At 35.6% G+C, this 18744-nt stretch overlaps 2 protein-coding genes and 1 non-coding gene across 3 annotated transcripts in view; 2 read left to right on the top strand and 1 right to left on the bottom strand.

Moving 5' to 3' along the window:
- The first annotated feature begins 243 nt into the window (after positions 1-243).
- Positions 244-2642, top strand: LOC117105446 (60S ribosomal protein L18a-like). Its single transcript, XM_033246581.1, has 4 exons — positions 244-424; positions 1045-1174; positions 1522-1631; positions 2456-2642. Exons 1-4 carry the CDS (start codon positions 314-316, stop codon positions 2543-2545), a joined length of 441 nt encoding a protein of 146 aa, XP_033102472.1. The 5' UTR covers positions 244-313; the 3' UTR covers positions 2546-2642.
- LOC117105474 lies at positions 829-965 on the top strand. Its single transcript, XR_004444912.1, has one exon. It is a non-coding gene; the product is annotated as a small nucleolar RNA SNORA68 (small nucleolar RNA).
- Positions 2643-4068: 1426 nt separating the features above from the next.
- Positions 4069-18744, bottom strand: part of LOC117105447 (complex I assembly factor ACAD9, mitochondrial-like) — an 18745-nt gene continuing 4069 nt past the window's right edge. Inside the window, exons 3-15 of the mRNA XM_033246582.1 lie at positions 16222-16323; positions 15797-15903; positions 14737-14837; positions 13351-13429; positions 12576-12647; positions 12326-12428; positions 11757-11906; positions 11196-11386; positions 10363-10571; positions 8355-8487; positions 7852-7929; positions 6477-6678; positions 4069-5714 (exon numbers count right to left, since the gene is read on the bottom strand). Of these exons, the coding sequence (XP_033102473.1) occupies positions 5614-5714; positions 6477-6678; positions 7852-7929; positions 8355-8487; positions 10363-10571; positions 11196-11386; positions 11757-11906; positions 12326-12428; positions 12576-12647; positions 13351-13429; positions 14737-14837; positions 15797-15903; positions 16222-16323 (1628 nt within the window). The 3' untranslated portion in view covers positions 4069-5613. The remainder of the gene's footprint in view (positions 5715-6476; positions 6679-7851; positions 7930-8354; positions 8488-10362; positions 10572-11195; positions 11387-11756; positions 11907-12325; positions 12429-12575; positions 12648-13350; positions 13430-14736; positions 14838-15796; positions 15904-16221; positions 16324-18744) is intronic.

The raw sequence follows: 18744 nt of genomic DNA, 5'->3' as shown, positions 1-18744 counted from the left end.
TATATATATATATACTACCAACATTTTTGTGAAAAAGAAGTATGATCAACAACTCTTCTTTTACATAGCCTAAATGTAAACTTTGTGGGACGTGCAAGTATTCAAAACCCTTAGTAATTTAAACTTTCTGATTGCATGTATTCCTCACCCTTTTAAATTTTGACACATGGGGAAAGGTTAGTACAGTTAGGGTACATCTCATTGTACTCAAATTTTAAAATTTTCATTTTCTGCTCTAATTTAGTTGCGGGAATTCCACGTCGTGGGGCGTAAATATCCCACAGACAAGGAGCCAACCCCTGCACTCTACAAGATGAGGATATTTGCTCCTAATGCCATTATTGCAAAGTCCCGGTTTTGGTATTTCACCAACAAGTTGAAGAAGCTGAAGAAATCACAGGGTGAAGTTGTTGGCTGCAGTAAGGTAAAATACAACAATGTACATTTAATATCAGATCTGGCATACTATTAATATTTTAAGAACTGTCCAGATTACCTTTTTTTTCAAAAGCATGTGACATGCTTATATTTGGTCATAATGACATCACATTATGACCATATATAGGCACATCAATGATTATATTGGCGTATAGGCAACAGTTTTTTTGATAGAGATAGCCAGAGCTTTACACAAGGAGTAGCAACAATCCAAATCAAAGAATTGGCTTTGTGATTGTTAAAGGAAAGACTATGACCCCCTCACCAAATGTTGGTGTTTGTAAGAGTGGTCAGCAGATGGGTTGCAGTTTGGGCTATCAAGTTCTTATCCCTTTCTGTGCATTTTGCTCGTGCCTTGAGCATTGTTTATTTCTATCCAATAAAAAAATTCATGCACATAACTCACTTAAACTAATAGGCATCTCCATTAGTTTGAGTTTTTCAAATGTGCAAATATAAAATCAGTTTTGTCGCCTTCCCTAGCTTAAAAGTAGCTAGAGGAAGTGAACCAATAAAATTGAAACACTATTAATCTACAGTATTATTATTAATAAAATAATGAATATTTTTTTTATGTTAATACATTTAAAAATTGTTTATACACAGATTTCTGAGAAGCGACCAGGAACCATTAAGAATTTTGGAATCTGGCTGCGTTACGATTCACGTAGTGGAACCCACAACATGTACCGCGAGTATCGTGATTTGACAACTGCCAGTGCCGTTACTCAATGCTGTAAGTACTGTACATTACAATTCAACTATGAAGTATTTTTTTAGAAGTTAAATTGCCTTTCGTAACATCTGAAAATTTAACAATTTAAAAATCAAGAATTTAGTTGCAATATTACAGTTATCTTACAATAAGACACATTGGATGAGAAAAAAATAATTTTCACTGAATTAGTTCTACAGGCCTTTAAATCATCAGTTAATTTTTGGGTGTATGCAAAAAAATATACAGGAACAATATTGTTTATGACTGGTAGTTAGATATATAATTTCTCATTCTGTATTACATAACATCTTATTACAAGAGGAATTAAATATGAATTTACAAATCTTTATTTGCTTCACTAACAGATCGTGATATGGGAGCTCGTCATCGCGCAAGGTCTCATTCAATACAGATAATGAGAGTGCAGCAGATCCCTGCTAGCAAGTGCCGCAGAGCCCACGTCAAGCAGTTCCATGTAAGTCGTAACATGTTTATAGTAAATGAAAGGATAATGGGGATGGAATGACTTCCAGTTCAGATCAACTACAACAGATTGTAATAAAATTTCAATCAAAACTTAGAATTGGTCACAGACGAAGTCAATTAAAAAAACGTTGGTCACTCTGTTAAAAACTTGTAAAAGTAATTACTAGCCACTCTCAGATCCTATGCAAAGATCATTAAACCAGTATGTTGAATTGCCAAGAAAACTTTAATTAAATCTAATAATTCACATGTGCGAAGTAAGAAATTTAGATACTGTATTCAATTTTAATTATTTTTTTAGCTCAACATAGACACAGTATATCTTTCACAATTATCTGTGTTAAAATTTTAATTGTGTATGTATTGCGGTCTGGGGTTTCAATCTCTCACTGTTCATTTCATCTAGTAACATTGCTTCTCTCCACCTTGGAGTATAAATGGGTAACTGGTGGGGTTGCCTGCTGCTGTGCTGAATACAGCAGCACTTGAGCATGTGTACTCATTGACCAGGGAATGAAGCGCTTTGTATCTGCAAAACAAGGCACTATATAAGTAAACGAATAAATAAAAATCAGTTGCACAAAAAAACTCCCTTGAACATTTTGAAATCTACAATTGTTTAGGTTCTTATTCTGTGCAAACATAAAACTCATTCTCCTTGTCGCCTTTCCTAGCTGTGTATTATAGCTTGTGAGAGTGAACTTCAAGGGGAATACAGTACATGCTTTTTACCAATAAAGGTAGCAACGATTTCAAAATTATGACACTAAATATTAATGACAATTTGGGTGGTTTTTTTTTTTTTGCTTTCAGAATTCCAAGATCAAGTTCCCACTTCCTCACCGTACCATGCGTACATACAGGCCTGTGTTTACCACCAAGAGACCTAACACATTCTTCTAAACAGGACAGCCTTTGGTGTTACATTATAAGGAAGAAATACATTACATTTATTTTGCCAAAAAGAATGGAAATAAATTAATTACATTGAGGCAACAATTCCTTTGTTCTCTGTTTTTTAAATGTACATACTTTGTTTTCAATTTACAGTGCATATAAGGGGAAAAAAATGAGTACAGTATACGTGTCTGGGTTTGCCAGATACTAGCACTAATAAACAAAACAAACTGACTGAATAAAATGTGAACTTACAAGCCTTTATTTTAAAGTAAAAGAAGGGAAAGAACTGGGAAGCAAGCAAGTTGGAAAATATACTCAACTACAGCAGCCACTCCATAGAGTGGATAGCGAACAATACTTCTGGGAGACTCGGGACCTCTGACCCATTTACTTCCAACAGACAAGTTTTCATCAGCCCAATTTGAGAGTAATAATCAACTAATTCATACTATAGGGCCTATACAGAGTACTGCTACCTAAATGATGAACTTACAAATTGCATGCTATTAAATTTATGGTAGTAAATTCAAAGCTTTTGTAGAGCAACATCTGTAAATTAATTAAACACTGATTAAATTTGTCCAACCTGCAACTTTATTGGATGTTAACTTGCAGTTCTTTAAAGCAATCAAAATTTTGAGCATAGTATAATCTTTATAATTTAAATAATCTTGGTGTGTTACACCAGAGTACAAAGTCAGGCATACTGCATCATAAGATGACTCACAGCGATGGCATCAACATTCGCCCCACCCCATCCCCCGGAGATATGCCACGCTCAGCACTATAATGGTTCAGATCGAGGTCAAAACAAATTATTTGCATTTGCATTTGTGACATCTAGATGCCCGGTCAGCCGTCTTTGGCATAGAAAATAACTACAGTAATTAATTTTCCCCAACAGATTTTACCAAGACCGCGCCCAGCTGTCACACTTACTGACGCGGCTCTTGCCGACTAATCTATCTTCACTGCTAATGCCCTGCCACCATCTGCCGATTGTCTGCAAAAGTATCTCTTTAAAACACGCCAATTAGCTGTTAGATTGCATTTGACCAAGATAGAAATTTTACAGAAACGCGGCTGTTCAAATGCCTTAATAAAGTTCTAATTGGAAAAATATAGCACACATTTTAATGTATGTACACAAAAGTTATTGTGGAACAAGCATGTACACAGTGTTCCGATTGGTCAGTCGTTAAGGTTGATTGCAATGGAAACCAGTGCCCAAGCTTTCATTCCGACAGAATGCCTGAAGAAATCCTCAAACATAATACTATAATATGGTGTGTGATGGTGCTCCAGCCAAACCTGGTACTGTAGCGATCTTTCACATTTATCTCATCTAGCATGGTTTTTAATTCAAAATACCCTTTCGTAGTGTCAACTGCATTCGACAATGTGAAAGGTCATATCACATAAATTATAATATTGTTATGTATCTGAATACTGCAACAAATCTGCAATAACTATTTTGGAGAGATCATTCTTTAATATCAATTACAAATACCTGTACAAACAAAATGTTTAATCAGCTATATTAATGTTTATTAGACAGCTCAACAGTAAAATATACAAATTTATTAATAATTGCATTGATTTTGCATTCAAACTCATCACACATGTGCAATATAACTAACAGCCATATGTTCGTGTATTTAAAGGCTTATAAATGAAAAGAATAATAAAATCATCAATCCTGTCACTTTTTTAGCTGTTGTATTTTGCTTGTTTCCTTGAGCATGGCACTTTTAAAGTAGGTAATATCTACACTGCTTCAGTCTACCCAGCTGTATCGATGGGTACCAGCAGATTGCTGGGAGTATCCTGCGGTGGACCAGCCATATATAGGGAGCGTTCAATTTGTGCGACGACGCGACGCTAGAACGAAATCGCTCATGTGTGACCATCCTACCTGGCATCCTACGTTCTCTGCATACGTAGATTTAGCCATATTGTGTTCCAGAATCTACTCAACGAGGTGACCTTAACGTTCTCGCATGCGCAGATTGCTTTTAGTGATGTCACATTCTACGTCCTACCGTCGTCATGCAATCGAAAGCTCCAGCCCCATGAGCCCTAGTGGTTCAGCAAGGATTTAGATTTTAGCTTGATGCAAATGAAAATAAAATGCAACTTCACTAACAGAAGTAATGCGAGTTTGCACTAAAATTGACGTGCACATAAATAAACTCAGACTGAGCTATAACACTGGCTGGTAGAGAACCTCGCACTGGCCCATGTGTAATGGGGTTTTACAAGGAAATTTGCATTCATGGTCAAAGGTGACATAGCTTTGCTAAATTTTCTGAAGTGTAGGGAACTTTAGAAAAGCAACAAGACTTACTGGTATCAGAATCACATAAAGAAATGTGTCATCGTTATTTTTATTCACAATAAATTTTCAGAAATATAACAAAATGTGCCATAAATTTGTTATACTAGCAATGAAAGAAATTTGTCAACATTTTTATTTAATTTTATCATAATAAATTATTATTTCAAAGAATATGGCCATAAATATTTCATACATATAATTAATTCCACTTTTTCACTGAAGTTTAAACAGATCAAAAAACAATTTCACATCCATACAGTGGTGGTGCCAGAAATTTATTGACAAGGGGTCTGACGTGTCCGACAGAGGGGTCTGAACCAAGACGACAATGATCGCCTCGGGCGACAATGATCGCCTCAGTCGACGGTGCGATATAAAAAATCCGGCTGTTAGGGTTCATGGGGTGAGTTTTTATTCTTAATTTGGTCCTAAATGTGCTTTAAGACCACAATATTAGGGATTGCCCATCAAAAAAGCATTATTTGGATAGGTAAATTATTATTTTTTTAATTTTTGGTCCGACGACCTAGCCATTCATCGGACGACAGGGATCCAGGCCTGTCCGACAGGTGGGAAAATGCCCCCATGCTAATCCGCTGGCACCACCACTGCAGCCATAGCAGACAGGCTACACTGAGGTTGTTTTACTGGACTTGAAAGTGAGGTGATCAGGATAAAAAAAACATAAATAAATGTTTCAAAAATTGTAATCGACCAGTCCACGAATTCAGATTTAAAATTCCTTTGTGAGTGGGTGTGAAGCGACGTAAGCCCTATTCTCACAAATTTCGTCAGATATCCTTTCAATTGTAGAATCTCCGTTTGCATCTGGGGCTATATAAAATAAAATTAAAGAAATGGTCAATAAAATGTTGATAATCTTTATTGAACATCAAGTAAATCACTAATTACCAGATTTAACACACTGAGTGCAATCTACGAAAAAACATGCACCTGTTTTTAGGGGTACCCCTATTATGGGGACACTAACCAAAAAAATCAAATTGTTTCCACAGTAGGCGTTTTGGCATGTAGTCATACAATGAAGACCTAGATTGTTTTCAATTATAATTCATTTGACCTAAGAATGAGTTACAATACATACTAAACTAAATGTTAACAATAATTTGCAATGCAAACACAATACATTATGAAATCAAAATAAATGTAGAAAAAAAAAAAAGAGAAGTATATTGTTCTAGATTCGAGTGTTATGATACAGCAGAATGAATAGAGTAATGACTTAGAAATCAGGGGGAGGGTTACAGTATGGATTTGAATCATGTATGCAAGTCCACAGGAAAATCTGAAAATTTTGAATCTCTTGTAGTAATAAAATAAACAAAATTAGTGATACAATAAAAATGTGTCCCTTTAATAGGGATTGTAAATGTATAGATTTGGTCATTTGACTCAGAAAAGTGTTCCCGTTCCCTTAATAGGGGTTGACCATAATGTTAAAAGATATATTTCCCTCATTTCGTGGAAAAATGTCCTCTGAATATGAGTTTCTCTAGAATAGGGGTGTCTTAAAGGAGGGGGGAGGGATTTACTGTATTTCATCACAAACTAAACTTGCAATACTAGGCTACTTACACAGAGCTAGCTGTCTGACATTCTCCATGACCCTATCATATGCTTCGTTACAGAACACGGTGGCGATCAGGCAATCATGGTCATTGTTCTTAATACCATTGACCTTTGCCCTTGTAGCCCTTGACAACACAGCTGTCATGCTGTAAATGTCGATGGAGATGTCGGCAATTCTCTTCAGGACAAGTTGCTGGTTGATAATATCCTGTAAAACGTAGTGTTTAAATGGTAATGGTTCTGCGTTTCTGAAGCTCCTTCCACAATAAAAACACATCAAGATGCATTGATTTAAAACTAAACAAGAGACTACTATCTAATAAAATAACTATTGGATGAACAGTCGCAAAGGCGAAGGGGAGGAAAGTGCGCACCCGATTTTGAGAAATGGTGTCGCCATCACTACTGCGTATGCAGATAGCTAGCACCTTAGGCCTTGAGACTAGTGGCAGGCCGAGATACTTGTAACGGTACTTCCACATTTTTTTAATGACATCCCCATTCTATGTTACAGGTCTGCAAGTCTTCGTAATTATAGGCCTATTATGACGTTGCCTTTGTATTTCAATATTAACTATGATAGGTTTGGGCCTTTTTTGTCAAAATGAGAGAATATTTTAGCATATAAGGGGGGAAGGGTGAGGAATAAAAAAAAACTTGCATCCCAGGTTCTTCTACCCTACCACTAGAGATTTATCAAGCACATTACTAAGTAGGCTAGTTAAAAGCATTGCTTGTGGAAATTGTCCATATTCCTAAAAATGGCCCATGTGTACCTCAGCCCACCATGGCTGATGGTGAAGTGAACACATTTTTAAAATAGACACCTCTAGATGCTTTGAAATGGCACTCAGTTTTTATAACAGAATGACAACCCGAGCCTGCTCCCGGATCGGCCGCTGGCATTTCACGTGGCCAATGGTCAGAAAACGCATCACACTTAACACCCTTCACTTAATCCTTTACCCCATCAGTCTCCCCATATCACTCTATGTCATTAGGTCTAGATCAGTGAGTAGAGTAGGTGGTCATATTTCTATAAATAGAAAAATGTTTCTCTTTCTAAGTTCTAAAAAATTGGCTGGAAAATAATTTATATTTTAGCAATGTCACGCGGACCGGATTCAAATATTTGGCGGGTAGGAATAGGCTTTCCTTTAATCTTAATTACTATTAAGATTAATATCCTTACATATTCTTATTTCTTCCTCATCATCAGCATTGTTTGTCGTTGCTGTTGCTGCTCTTGTTGTTGTTGTTAATAAATTGACTTTATATTTCTGGGAAATATTTAGACACCCTACACTCTATTTCAGTTAAAACCCCATTTCATAGAGGCTACAAAAACTACTGAATAAATAAAAAATAAATCTTCACAAACCTTCTTATATTTACTGAGCATAGATTCATTGACATAGTAAAATGTACCAACACACTCCTCTAACTTCTTTGTTTGCTCCTAAAAAACATAGGAAATTATCTTGTCAATTACAAGACCAAAACATGGAAATGTAGAGCTCATTAGTATATAAAAAATAATTTTAAAAATTTTAAATGTTAAGAATTCAAATGTTTAAAAAAGCTAAAATGTTTTGAATTGAGGACAACAGCATTTAATTTACAGCAATCAGGGGCACATCCAGAGATGTTCGAAAGGGTTGTGGAGGTGGGGGGGCGCGCGATCAAGAAAAATACTACTCTAGGGGATCCGGGAAATTTTTGTTTTCTACACACCCGTAAAAAACCTCTCAGGCATTTTTGGGCAGTCAATAATTTCTTTTTTTTTTTCCTTTTTTACTCCATCCCCTAAATCCTGGGAGCTCTCCGGCACCAACCGAAGAAACAAAAAAAAAATACTTCATTATAAAATTTATGCAGCTTAACCTTAAATGTAGGATGAATACCGCCTTCACCCGGAAATATTTTCATGTCTTTCTTCATGCCCATTCTGTACTTCACACGGTCAATGAAGCTAGAGAAAATAAATCTTGGGTTCGACATTGGATTCTTTAACTTCCTGTATTAAAAAAAAAACAAAAAAAAAACAATCAAAATTCAAAAATAACGATATATTAATTTAAAATTACACAAAGAAAAATTTGGATGAAACAGATCCTCACAAAATGAGTCAAAAATGCAAAAACAATGGGACATCAGCTTTTAATTTGCTATTTAAAATAAACTACAGTATTTCTATTAGAGAGTCAGTATACATAATAAAACTTTCCAGACTGTCAATCAAACTTAACTGACCAATCAGAACAGGGTCAGGGGTACATGCATGTCCTATGAACACAGGTGTTGTCCAATAATTCCCTTTCCATTGACACCAATCATGACCATGTTTTATGTAGTGTGTCAGCCATCTTGAAATTAAAAATGGCGGCTGATGACATTGGGAAAAAAAATTTGTTTAATTCAGCGCACTAAAAATTATAAAGTTAGTCAATAACATCTATTTTGGCACAAAAATTTAGCCTGTCTCTTATACACATCTAGATGTGTATAAGAGACAGCCTACACTCTATTCCAGTTAAAACTTTATTTCATAGAGGCTACAAAAACTACTGAATAAATAAAAAATAAATCTTCACAAACCTTCTTATATTTACTGAGCATAGATTCATTGACATAGTAAAATGTACCAACACACTCCTCTAACTTCTTTGTTTGCTCCTAAAAAACATAGGAAATTATCTTGTCAATTACAAGACCAAAACATGGAAATGTAGAGCTCATTAGTATATAAAAAATAATTTTAAAAATTTTAAATGTTAAGAATTCAAATGTTTAAAAAAGCTAAAATGTTTTGAATTGAGGACAACAGCATTTAATTTACAGCAATCAGGGGCACATCCAGAGATGTTCGAAAGGGTTGTGGGGGTGGGGGGGGGGCGTGATCGTGAAAAATACTACTATAGGGGATCCGGGAAATTTTTGTTTTCTAGACACCCGTAAAAAACCTCTGAGGCATTTTTGGGCAGTCAATAATTTCTTTTTTTTTTTCTTTTTTACTCCATCCCCTAAATCTGCCTGGGAGCTCTCCAGCACCAACCGAAGAAACAAAAAAAAAGGCTTCATTATAAAATTTATGCAGCTTAACCTTAAATGAAGGATGAATACCGCCTTCACCCGGAAATATTTTCATGTCTTTCTTCATGCCCATTCTGTACTTCACACGGTCGATGAAGCTAGAGAAAATAAATCTTGGGTTCGACATTGGATTCTTTAACTTCCTGTATTAAAAAAAAACAATCAAAGTTCAAAAATAACAATATATTAATTTAAAATTACACAAAGAAAAATTTTGATGAAACAGATCCTCACAAAATGAGTCAAAAATGCATAAACAATGGGACATCAGCTTTTAATTTGCTATTTAAAATAAACTACAGTATTTCTATTAGAGAGTCAGTGTACATAATAAAACTTTCCAGACTGTCAATCAAACTTAACTGACCAATCAGAACAGGGTCAGGGGTATATGCATGTCCTATGAACACAGGTGTTGTCCAACAAACGTAGATGTTTGCGTATTGAGACCTTAGCAACAATATCCAAGGGGCGGGGCTTAGCGGAAAGGTCAATTGGACCATTGTAAGAAGAGTGTTTACTGCTTTGAATCTTGATTTAAAGAGTATGCATTAAAGCTTGTATTTCAATCAATATTAATATCTAAATTTACATTTATTTATTCTAATATTAAGGTAATTTTTAGCACATTTTTTATTTTTATTTTTTTTCTCTTGTTATTTCATACAAGGTTACACAAATTTGTTTTTGATCAAGGTCAAAAGCAACGTCATGGGATAGGAATTGAACTCCTGACCTTTCAATTGTAAGGCTGACGACTTTCCACTGTGTCACAAAAATCAATATTCTATCAACTTACTTGAGTGCATCCTTGAGCTCATTGCCAGCATATTGCAGACCTGTCAGAGCAATGAACAAACGAAGGATCTCATTGGTGCCTTCAAAGATCATCATGATACGCGAGTCTCGGAGGTAGCGCTCGTAAGGGTAATCTTTCATGTAGCCTAAGCCTCCCAGGATCTGGAGCGCTTGGCTGACATGTTCCCAGCAAGCTTCAGAGCTGTAGATCTGAATGTGTGAATAAAGAAAGTGTAAACTTTGTCATCGCTCTTGCTAACCAAATTGCAAAAATTCTATCGCGTCGCTTGATATTTGTAGATACATATTCTATGAATTATGTTTATGCCACTGAAAATTGGTAAAAAGAAGGATAGAAAAGAGAAAAAATAAAAAGAATGAAGAGTTGCTGTTTAACCAATTAGCACATTCCCAGGTAATAAATTTTACAGTTACTGAGGTGCAGTTGGTTTGAATTATGTGAGAGTGTGCTGATTGAGTATTGAATACTATGTGATCTAATAATGGTTATGGTTAATTGTAGACTTGCATAGCACATATAAATAGGTGTCTATGCGTTTCAGCAAATGTCCAATAGAAGTTTAATAAAAGAAACAAATACGATGCAGAAACAAATACGATGCAGAAACAACAAACTTTTTTTCCAAAAACAACCATAAAAACAATTAGATGGATGAGAAAATATGAGTCTGGCCTAAGAAAATGGATGAAGATTCCCATGTATTAATGGAAAGAATTCCAGAAATTTGGAGCAGCGTCCTTAGACAATATAAACCTAACATACCTAGCTAAATGTTAATAAAATACAGCAATCCACTGAAAAGTAATACACACCTTAACAATAGCAGCTTCCAAAGAACAGTCTTTCTCTCCTGGTCGATCCATCATGGATGCTGTTAAGAAAGCTGTACTCTCCATCACATAGGCTGAGATAGCCATACGTCCTATTTTCTCTTTGATCATTCCAAACTCCTTTAGCTTCGTGTCGAACTGCTTTCGGGTAACAGCATGTTCTACAACCTCCCCTGTTAACCACATGTAAAACCATAATAAGCAGCAAAAAGTAGGAATTCCGATGATGAAACAAAAATTGTCCAAAAACCTTCTCAAACTTGTAGGGGGGGGGGGGGTAGTATTATATGCAGATTGCCTTATATGCGAGTATATACTGCAGTTAGTTTACCAGGTAAGTACTTATGAAATAGACTAATCAACTTACAACAGATATTTAACAAAATAAAAAGTCTCTGAACCTAAATGTAAACCAGCATTATATATTTCATAATTTTTAAATCGTAACGCATCACATCATCATAAAACAATGCTGCAAGATCAAGCATTTGAGCACAATGTTATGCCACACATAAGACAATTGAAATCGTATAGTTGTATTACCAATGAGAGTCCGTATAATGCCACCTCCAGAGGCACCCATGCTGAAGCGTCCATTATTGAGGATGTTGAGTGCCAACTTAAACCCACTGCCTGGCTCACCAATCATGTTTTCAACAGGAACTGGACAATTTTCAAAGTGCACTTCGCATGCTAAACAAGAAAATCAATTTATTATTCATTGCAATTATTATTATCATTATTTAATTAACAGATTGGGCCTGCTGAACAGGAAATGAATCTACTGCCTCAGTCTGCCACAACCTCTACCAAGAGTGCTGTCCAAAGGAGGACGTTTAGCTAATACCAATCAATCTATTAAACTGCTCTATAAAATAATATTATCGAGCATTCATATATATCGCGCCAGTATCAGTTCCAAAGTAATATTCATGGCGTACTGACATCTCACCCATAATCAACATTTATAAATTTATTCCAGACAATATAAAATTTTATGAAACAAATTTACCATGTATGACACCATAATGCCTATATATGGATTTGATATGAAATCATCAAATCCATATATGGGTAATTCAAATAGATTTGACACACAAAACTTGACTTACTGTTTGATCCTCTTATTCCAAGTTTGTCTTCTGGTTTTCCACTGGTGATGCCACCAAATTTTCTCTCAACTATGAAAGCTGAGATCTTGTCTTTCTTTTCACCCTATTTAACAATCATATATTTTTATATTCATATTTACTGTATTAAATGTATGTAAATCTCAATCTTGTTTGGTATTAATATTTGAATATAAATTTTCTTAGAGCTTCTATATTGTACAAAACAAGAATAAAAAAGTACATATTTTACCTTATCATCTACTACATCTTCTCTTGCAAATACAGTAAAAACATCAGCAATGCCACCATTTGAAATCCAAATCTGAAAATGATGCGGTTGAAATGAAAAGGTATATGTGACAAAGACAAGCTAAACCAGTCACTCGTCGCAATTTGTGTTTCAAAGATCGCCCAAAACATGCTGGAATGCCAACATTTTTGAAATCTATTTTATTGCACTAAACTAACCTTTATGTATCTATAAATCATGCCATGCTGTTATTTTCCCCAATTTTCAATGTTAAAACAACAATTTTAACGACTTGGTAATGGTCTCTGCTTCAGAAAAGTCCGATATCATAAACTTTAAAGGCTAATTTCTCCAATATTGTTCTTTAAACAGCTTTATGTTTGAATGCTTGTAACTTCATAAGGAAATGTCAGATTAAATGATTCTTTTACCATTTTATAGCTCTCATTTGACTGTTTAACCCTGTATTAATAACTAAAAATTGATTTTTGCAAACAGTGACGGGTTTGGCTTGTCTTTACATGAAAATTATTTTGTTTTCTCCTAGAAAAATTAATTAATGAACCTACATGCAGAGAATTTATTCCACTAATAAGATCCTATCCTACATCCTCTTTTCTAATAATAATAATAGAATGATGTATCCTGAAATAGTGACTTTCCAACAAACCCTAACGGAATTAAGTATGCTGATGATAGGAATGTTAATTTGCTAAGGTCCTCATAAATTACTCTAACTGAATACTGTATCCTTGGGTAGGCACTTTTTATTTACCTTGCTTCCATTCAACAGATAGTGTTTTCCATCTGGACTTAGTGTGGCTCTTGTCCTTAATGAGCCTGCATCACTACCACTGTGAAAAAATAGTACATAAGAATGAACAAACTGAAATTGCAACTTGCAATTAAATGAGGCATGTCGTGGCAAAATGGTTAAGTTGTCACACAGGCCAGTATTGAGTAAATGAGCTATAAAATATGGGAGCTCAAAAAATTGCCTAAAAATCCACTATAGATCAACAGTTTAATGTCTTATTAATCATATACCAAAGTATTAGTTCTGGAAGTGGTCAACAAGTTGTTTATTTAACGTTATTTTGATAGTCCATTCTATTAAACAATGTAGGCACAAATAACTTTGAAAGGCAATTACTTAAAATCATGTTTATCTTGATTCTAAGAGTATTGTACTTTCACTTTCCAACAACTTAGGCTTAAAATGTCCAATTTCAATGAATGACCCCTCATTTTAAAGATCACATACTCAGGTATCTGAAAATACCAATAACTTGAATTTCAATTTTTGCTACAACTTAGCCATTTTGCCACAACATGCCTCAAATGTCATGTAGTCCCTTTCTCAAGGATACCCCCTACAGAAACTTGTTTCTCTTGTTTTTCATTCATTCTTATAACATCCAGAAAAAATTTCAGCAGAAAATCAAACTTGGGGGCTATACTTGGTGGTTTCTAATCAAGGCACTTTACGTACAGCTGTCTCTCTCCACCCAGGAGTACAAGTGGGTACCTGGTAGGTTCAAACACAAAAGGCGCTGATTACTAGCTGTAGCATTATGAATTTTCACCCCAGAGAGCCAAATATGTGCTCAATGTAAAGGATCCAATGGCTGGAGTAATAATATGAAGCGCTTAGGCCTGGTTTTTCAGGGTCTTCACTTCAATTGTTACACTGCGTTGCTGTCCTCGACATAACAAGGAAGGTTCTCTTTTTCGACCGACCAATCAGCGTTGCCCAATTTAAGCAGTCAGCAATAGTTTGTAGCAATTTTATGGAAACCAGATTTTATAAGCCATTATCAATCATTAGTATTTATTACCTCTGCCAAAGGAAGTTATATATTCACTGATGTCTGTCTCGTCTGTTATTAAGATTACGCAAAAACTAAAGAATGGATCATCATAAACTTTAGTGGAATGGTACATAATATTAATTATTATAAAAGATGATAAAATTTTGGGTAGAAAAGGTCAAAAGACAAGGTCTAGGTCACAAAAATTTGATTATTTTACCCCCCAAGCATCAAAGAAAATAATGGAATGGCCTGACTGTGTTTTGTTTGGTATTCTGGCGCAGTGCAGAGGTACGTTCTCTACGTAGTGACTGCTATAGTTCAAAATGTTTGTAGTTGTCATGTTTTACCTTGAGGGCTCTGTGAGGCAGAATGCCGCAACATGTTCACCTGTTGCTAGCTTTGGTAGGTATTTACGTTTCTGTTCATCCGTTCCAGCCATGAGGATTCCCTAATGAAATAGGATTAAAGAAGCATTCAAGCATTTGAGATGATAAATATGTCAGACTTACATACAGTAATGCTTAAATGCAAATAAGGCTTCTAAACAGTTCACAGTATTACCCCAGTCATTGATTAGTTCAGATAATATGGAACACATACTCAGCTCTCTGAGGAGAATTCCATAGTGTTGCAGCTGTAATCAGCGCATATTTTGTTCAAACCTACCAAGTACCCATTTGTACTCCTGAAAGGAAGAGACAACTGCAGGTAAAGTGCTTTGCCCAAGGACACAAGCAAAATGCATGGCGAAGGGTTGAACCCCCGACCAAAAGGTTGAGAGGCTTAAAAAGTAAACACTGTGCCAATACTCTCTTGAATGTGGAGAAAATTGCATATAGAAAAAATAACCAATGAAGATGTTACAAATTTTATAGAAGGATGGCAGAAGAGCTCAGAGGTAGCATGCATTTTGGGTTTTTTAGACATAAATGTGCACAAAACAGAACACTGAGAAACCAGATGCCTGAGGATCTGCTAATCAGTTGGAGGGAAAGGCGAGGGGCCTAAACACCCCAGCTGACCCATGTGTCCAACTGAAAGACAAATGTATTCATTTTATAAACAGGAGATATAAAGAGGGCTTGAGAAAGTGTGTGGTCGGAGGCAAATGAAGTCCCAGAAGCATTCTGGAGTAAAAAAATTCAAAAATTCAGCTGTTGGGCTATGTAAAAATATAAGTTGGGGCTGGAAGCTTTTTATCGAGATAAAATGGAGGCACAGATATTTTTTTCAGGCCTGGATATAAATATCTACAGATTGTATGAATTGCAAAAATATTTCTTTATATAAAATTTTCTTTGTTATTTGAAATCACTATAACTTTTTTTTTTATCAATCAGCATAAGAACACAATTTTCTAGCATGAGGTTCAGTTCTTGCAGCTATTACCTGAAAAACTTAAATTACCTTCAATCCTATAGCTTGGTGGGCTGCGAGCGTTACTGCAATAGCGCCATCATATGATGTGTACTCTTGAATCTTGGCATATTCAACATTGGAGAGAGCTAACCCACCTACAAAGAAATAAATTATTGAATTAAATATACTAAATTCCTATTTTATCTTTATAATATCGACTCTCACTATCTTCATCATTTTCTTTCAAATCATGTTCCTTATCTTTATTATCATCATCTTTACTACCTTCATAATCACTATGTTTATCTTCATCAATATCGATCAGTATCTTTTTCCTTAGCACTATCTTCATTGCAATCTCTCTTGGGAAAAAACATCATTCATCATTTTCTCTTTTCACATCATCTTCTTTCACAAGGCTGCCTATCTACACTTGTTCTGCCATGGAGAAGCATGGCTCTACTAACACTTACCATACTCCTCTGGAATTTGCTGTCCAAAGAGTCCCATTTCCTTCAACGCTTGCATAGTTTTGTCATCAATTTTGGCTGCCAGATCTATTTCCTTGGAGGGCACTAGTATGACATCAAAATTGCAAATTAGAAGTGGTTTGGCACAGCGGGAACGGTTTGCTTTTCCAACCTCAAGGTCAATTTTTCAATCCTATGCGGTGTATTTCGCTTTGTGCAAGACACTTTATCTGCATTGTTTCTCTCCACCCAGGAGTATAAATGGCTACCTGGTGGGGTTGCCTGCTCCGTTGCTGATTACTAGCAGTAACACATAAAAAGCATGTGGAACCAATGACCAGAAAAAAGAAGTGCGCTTTATAACAAGGAAAAGGCGCATTATAAATACCAGTACCAAATAAAAACATTAAATAAATTCATGAATATAAATTGTTAATAATTTATATGTTTTTAATCAATATATGTAAAATGCGCTAGGTATTACGGCAGTGGCGGCACCAGGAGGGGTCAGGGGATTTTTCCCCATCAGACAAGACATCGCTGTCCAACGCGATGTCATCAAACTAAAAATATTATTTTGCTGATCCAAAGTGACTGTGATTCACAGCCCATATAATACTGACTATAATATTTCTCCCAATGAACCCTACCAGGGATTTTATTCCAGGAACCCCTCTTTTTTCCCACCCACATTGGCCTCTTTGTAATCCCTGTTACAAAATTTCTGGAGACGCCTATGTAGGACAAGTTGATAAAAGATTGTAATATGATCTGAAAGAATTACAGTCTGGAGTTCAACTTTCAGTTGGTTGAATCTCTTCAATCATTCTAAATAAATAATAAGCCTTAAATTCTAATTGATAATATTTATCATAATAAAATTTATAAATAATAGTAAGATTTATTAACTACACATATCCACTGCAGTATTGCTCAAGGCATTACAGAAATATGGAATCAAAATTTATCATGAACCTTAAAACTTAAAAATTATCCATTTTTCATCCATTTTAATATTTCTAATAATAATAATTGTAACTTGATATTCTGTACGCTTTTTTGTAATTGTAACTTGGCCATGATTATAGTTGTAAATTTACTTGTGATTGATTATTATTATTATTAAAAATTATTATTATCATTGAACATACCGTCTTCTCTGAAGAACTTCTCAATTGGGGCACAAAGCTCATTAATTTCTTGAAATTTTTCTACTGATATTTCCGGATATGGGAATACATCCTCCTGTGAAATATCAAAGTGAATTTAAGTTATTTAAAATTACACACCGCAAAAGATCTAGGAATGCAGTTAGTCAACAGTGCGTCACTCCAGAAATATTTATAATGAACTTGACCATGCTCACGGGGCACTGCTTATCATTCACTTTTGCATGCTATTAAATAAAAATAAATGGCAGGAGAGATGAAAAGTCCATTGATTGAGATTATAGCAAGACTGAGTGAATGTAAGCTAGTCAATAATACTGTACTTTCAGGCCGGGGGAGGGGGGTTATGGTTCGAGCATAAACACTTTTGTAGCAAACACCCCCCCCCCCACCCTCAAATTTTCCAAATTAATCCCCAAACCCAAATAATGCACTGCAGACCCACCTAGGCTACTGAACTTTTTCAAACATCACTGCTTTTACAGCATTATTTAGGCCTGTAAAACACAAAAATCCTCTGGCTTTGGCTGTTTCGCTGACCCCCACTGGGGCTCAGCCCTGGACCCCACGCTCACAGAACCCCCCTTGGAAGAACGTGGCTATGCACCTGACATTTTTGATAAGGTTTGGGGAGTATAGCGGCAGTTTGGCGCAGCGGTTGAGGTTCGGGCTTTCAATCGTAAGTACAGTAAGATCAGGGTTTCAAGTCCGCTGTCCAGATTTGCTTGACCTTGGGCAAAGCACTTTAGTTGGTTTAGTCCACCCAGCTGTATCAATGGGTACCAGCAAACTGCTGGGGACTAACCTGCAACGGACTAGCATCCCATCCAGGGGAGTACAAATTTCATCCGCTTCACACTACAGAAACTGGGGATAAATTCCAGTCCTATGAGCCCACATGGCTCAAAAAGTATTTAGTTGTTTTTTTTTTAGCTTTGGGGAGTGAAATCAGAGCATTTTTGTTTTAGTTGTAAACATGACCTTCATGGAGATTGGAAGAACAGACTAATACCTACTGTAGCGGCCAAACCATATCTCCAATCATCAATGGACTTTTGGTCCTAAACAAATGAAGACAAAGTCTTCATGTAAATGATACAGGCATACAGCAGGATTGCCTTTTTCCTTCGTGTAGATTATAAGGGTCACTCTTTTACTTTGAATAAAAAGTTTGCCAACTCCTTGTTAATATTATTCGGTAGCGCAGGTCAAAACGGCAATCAACCGAAACAGCAATGACCAAAACAGCAATTAACCAAAATGCCAGTAAACCAAAATGGCAATGATAAGTACCATAATGCAACAGACAAAAACGGCAATGACAAGAGTACCAATCAAAATGGCAAAGGAGCAAAAT

The sequence above is a fragment of the Anneissia japonica genome, unplaced genomic scaffold (genome assembly GCF_011630105.1).
Source record: "Anneissia japonica isolate Jap-2015-1 unplaced genomic scaffold, ASM1163010v1 scaffold1128_len1000024_cov185, whole genome shotgun sequence".
In the NCBI taxonomy this organism is placed as follows: Eukaryota; Metazoa; Echinodermata; class Crinoidea; order Comatulida; family Comatulidae; genus Anneissia; species Anneissia japonica.
The sequence above is the reverse complement of the archived record's forward strand: the minus strand, read 5'-3'. Positions and strand labels throughout refer to the sequence as shown.

Bases quoted from the DNA above. Each gene is read 5' to 3' on its own strand.
- LOC117105446 (XM_033246581.1), top strand. From the start codon at position 314: ATGAGGATATTTGCTCCTAATGCCATTATTGCAAAGTCCCGGTTTTGG. The intron at 425-1,044 runs GTAAAATACAAC...GTTTATACACAG, and splicing joins AAGTTGTTGGCTGCAGTAAG to ATTTCTGAGAAGCGACCAGG. The intron at 1,175-1,521 runs GTAAGTACTGTA...CTTCACTAACAG, and splicing joins CAGTGCCGTTACTCAATGCT to ATCGTGATATGGGAGCTCGT.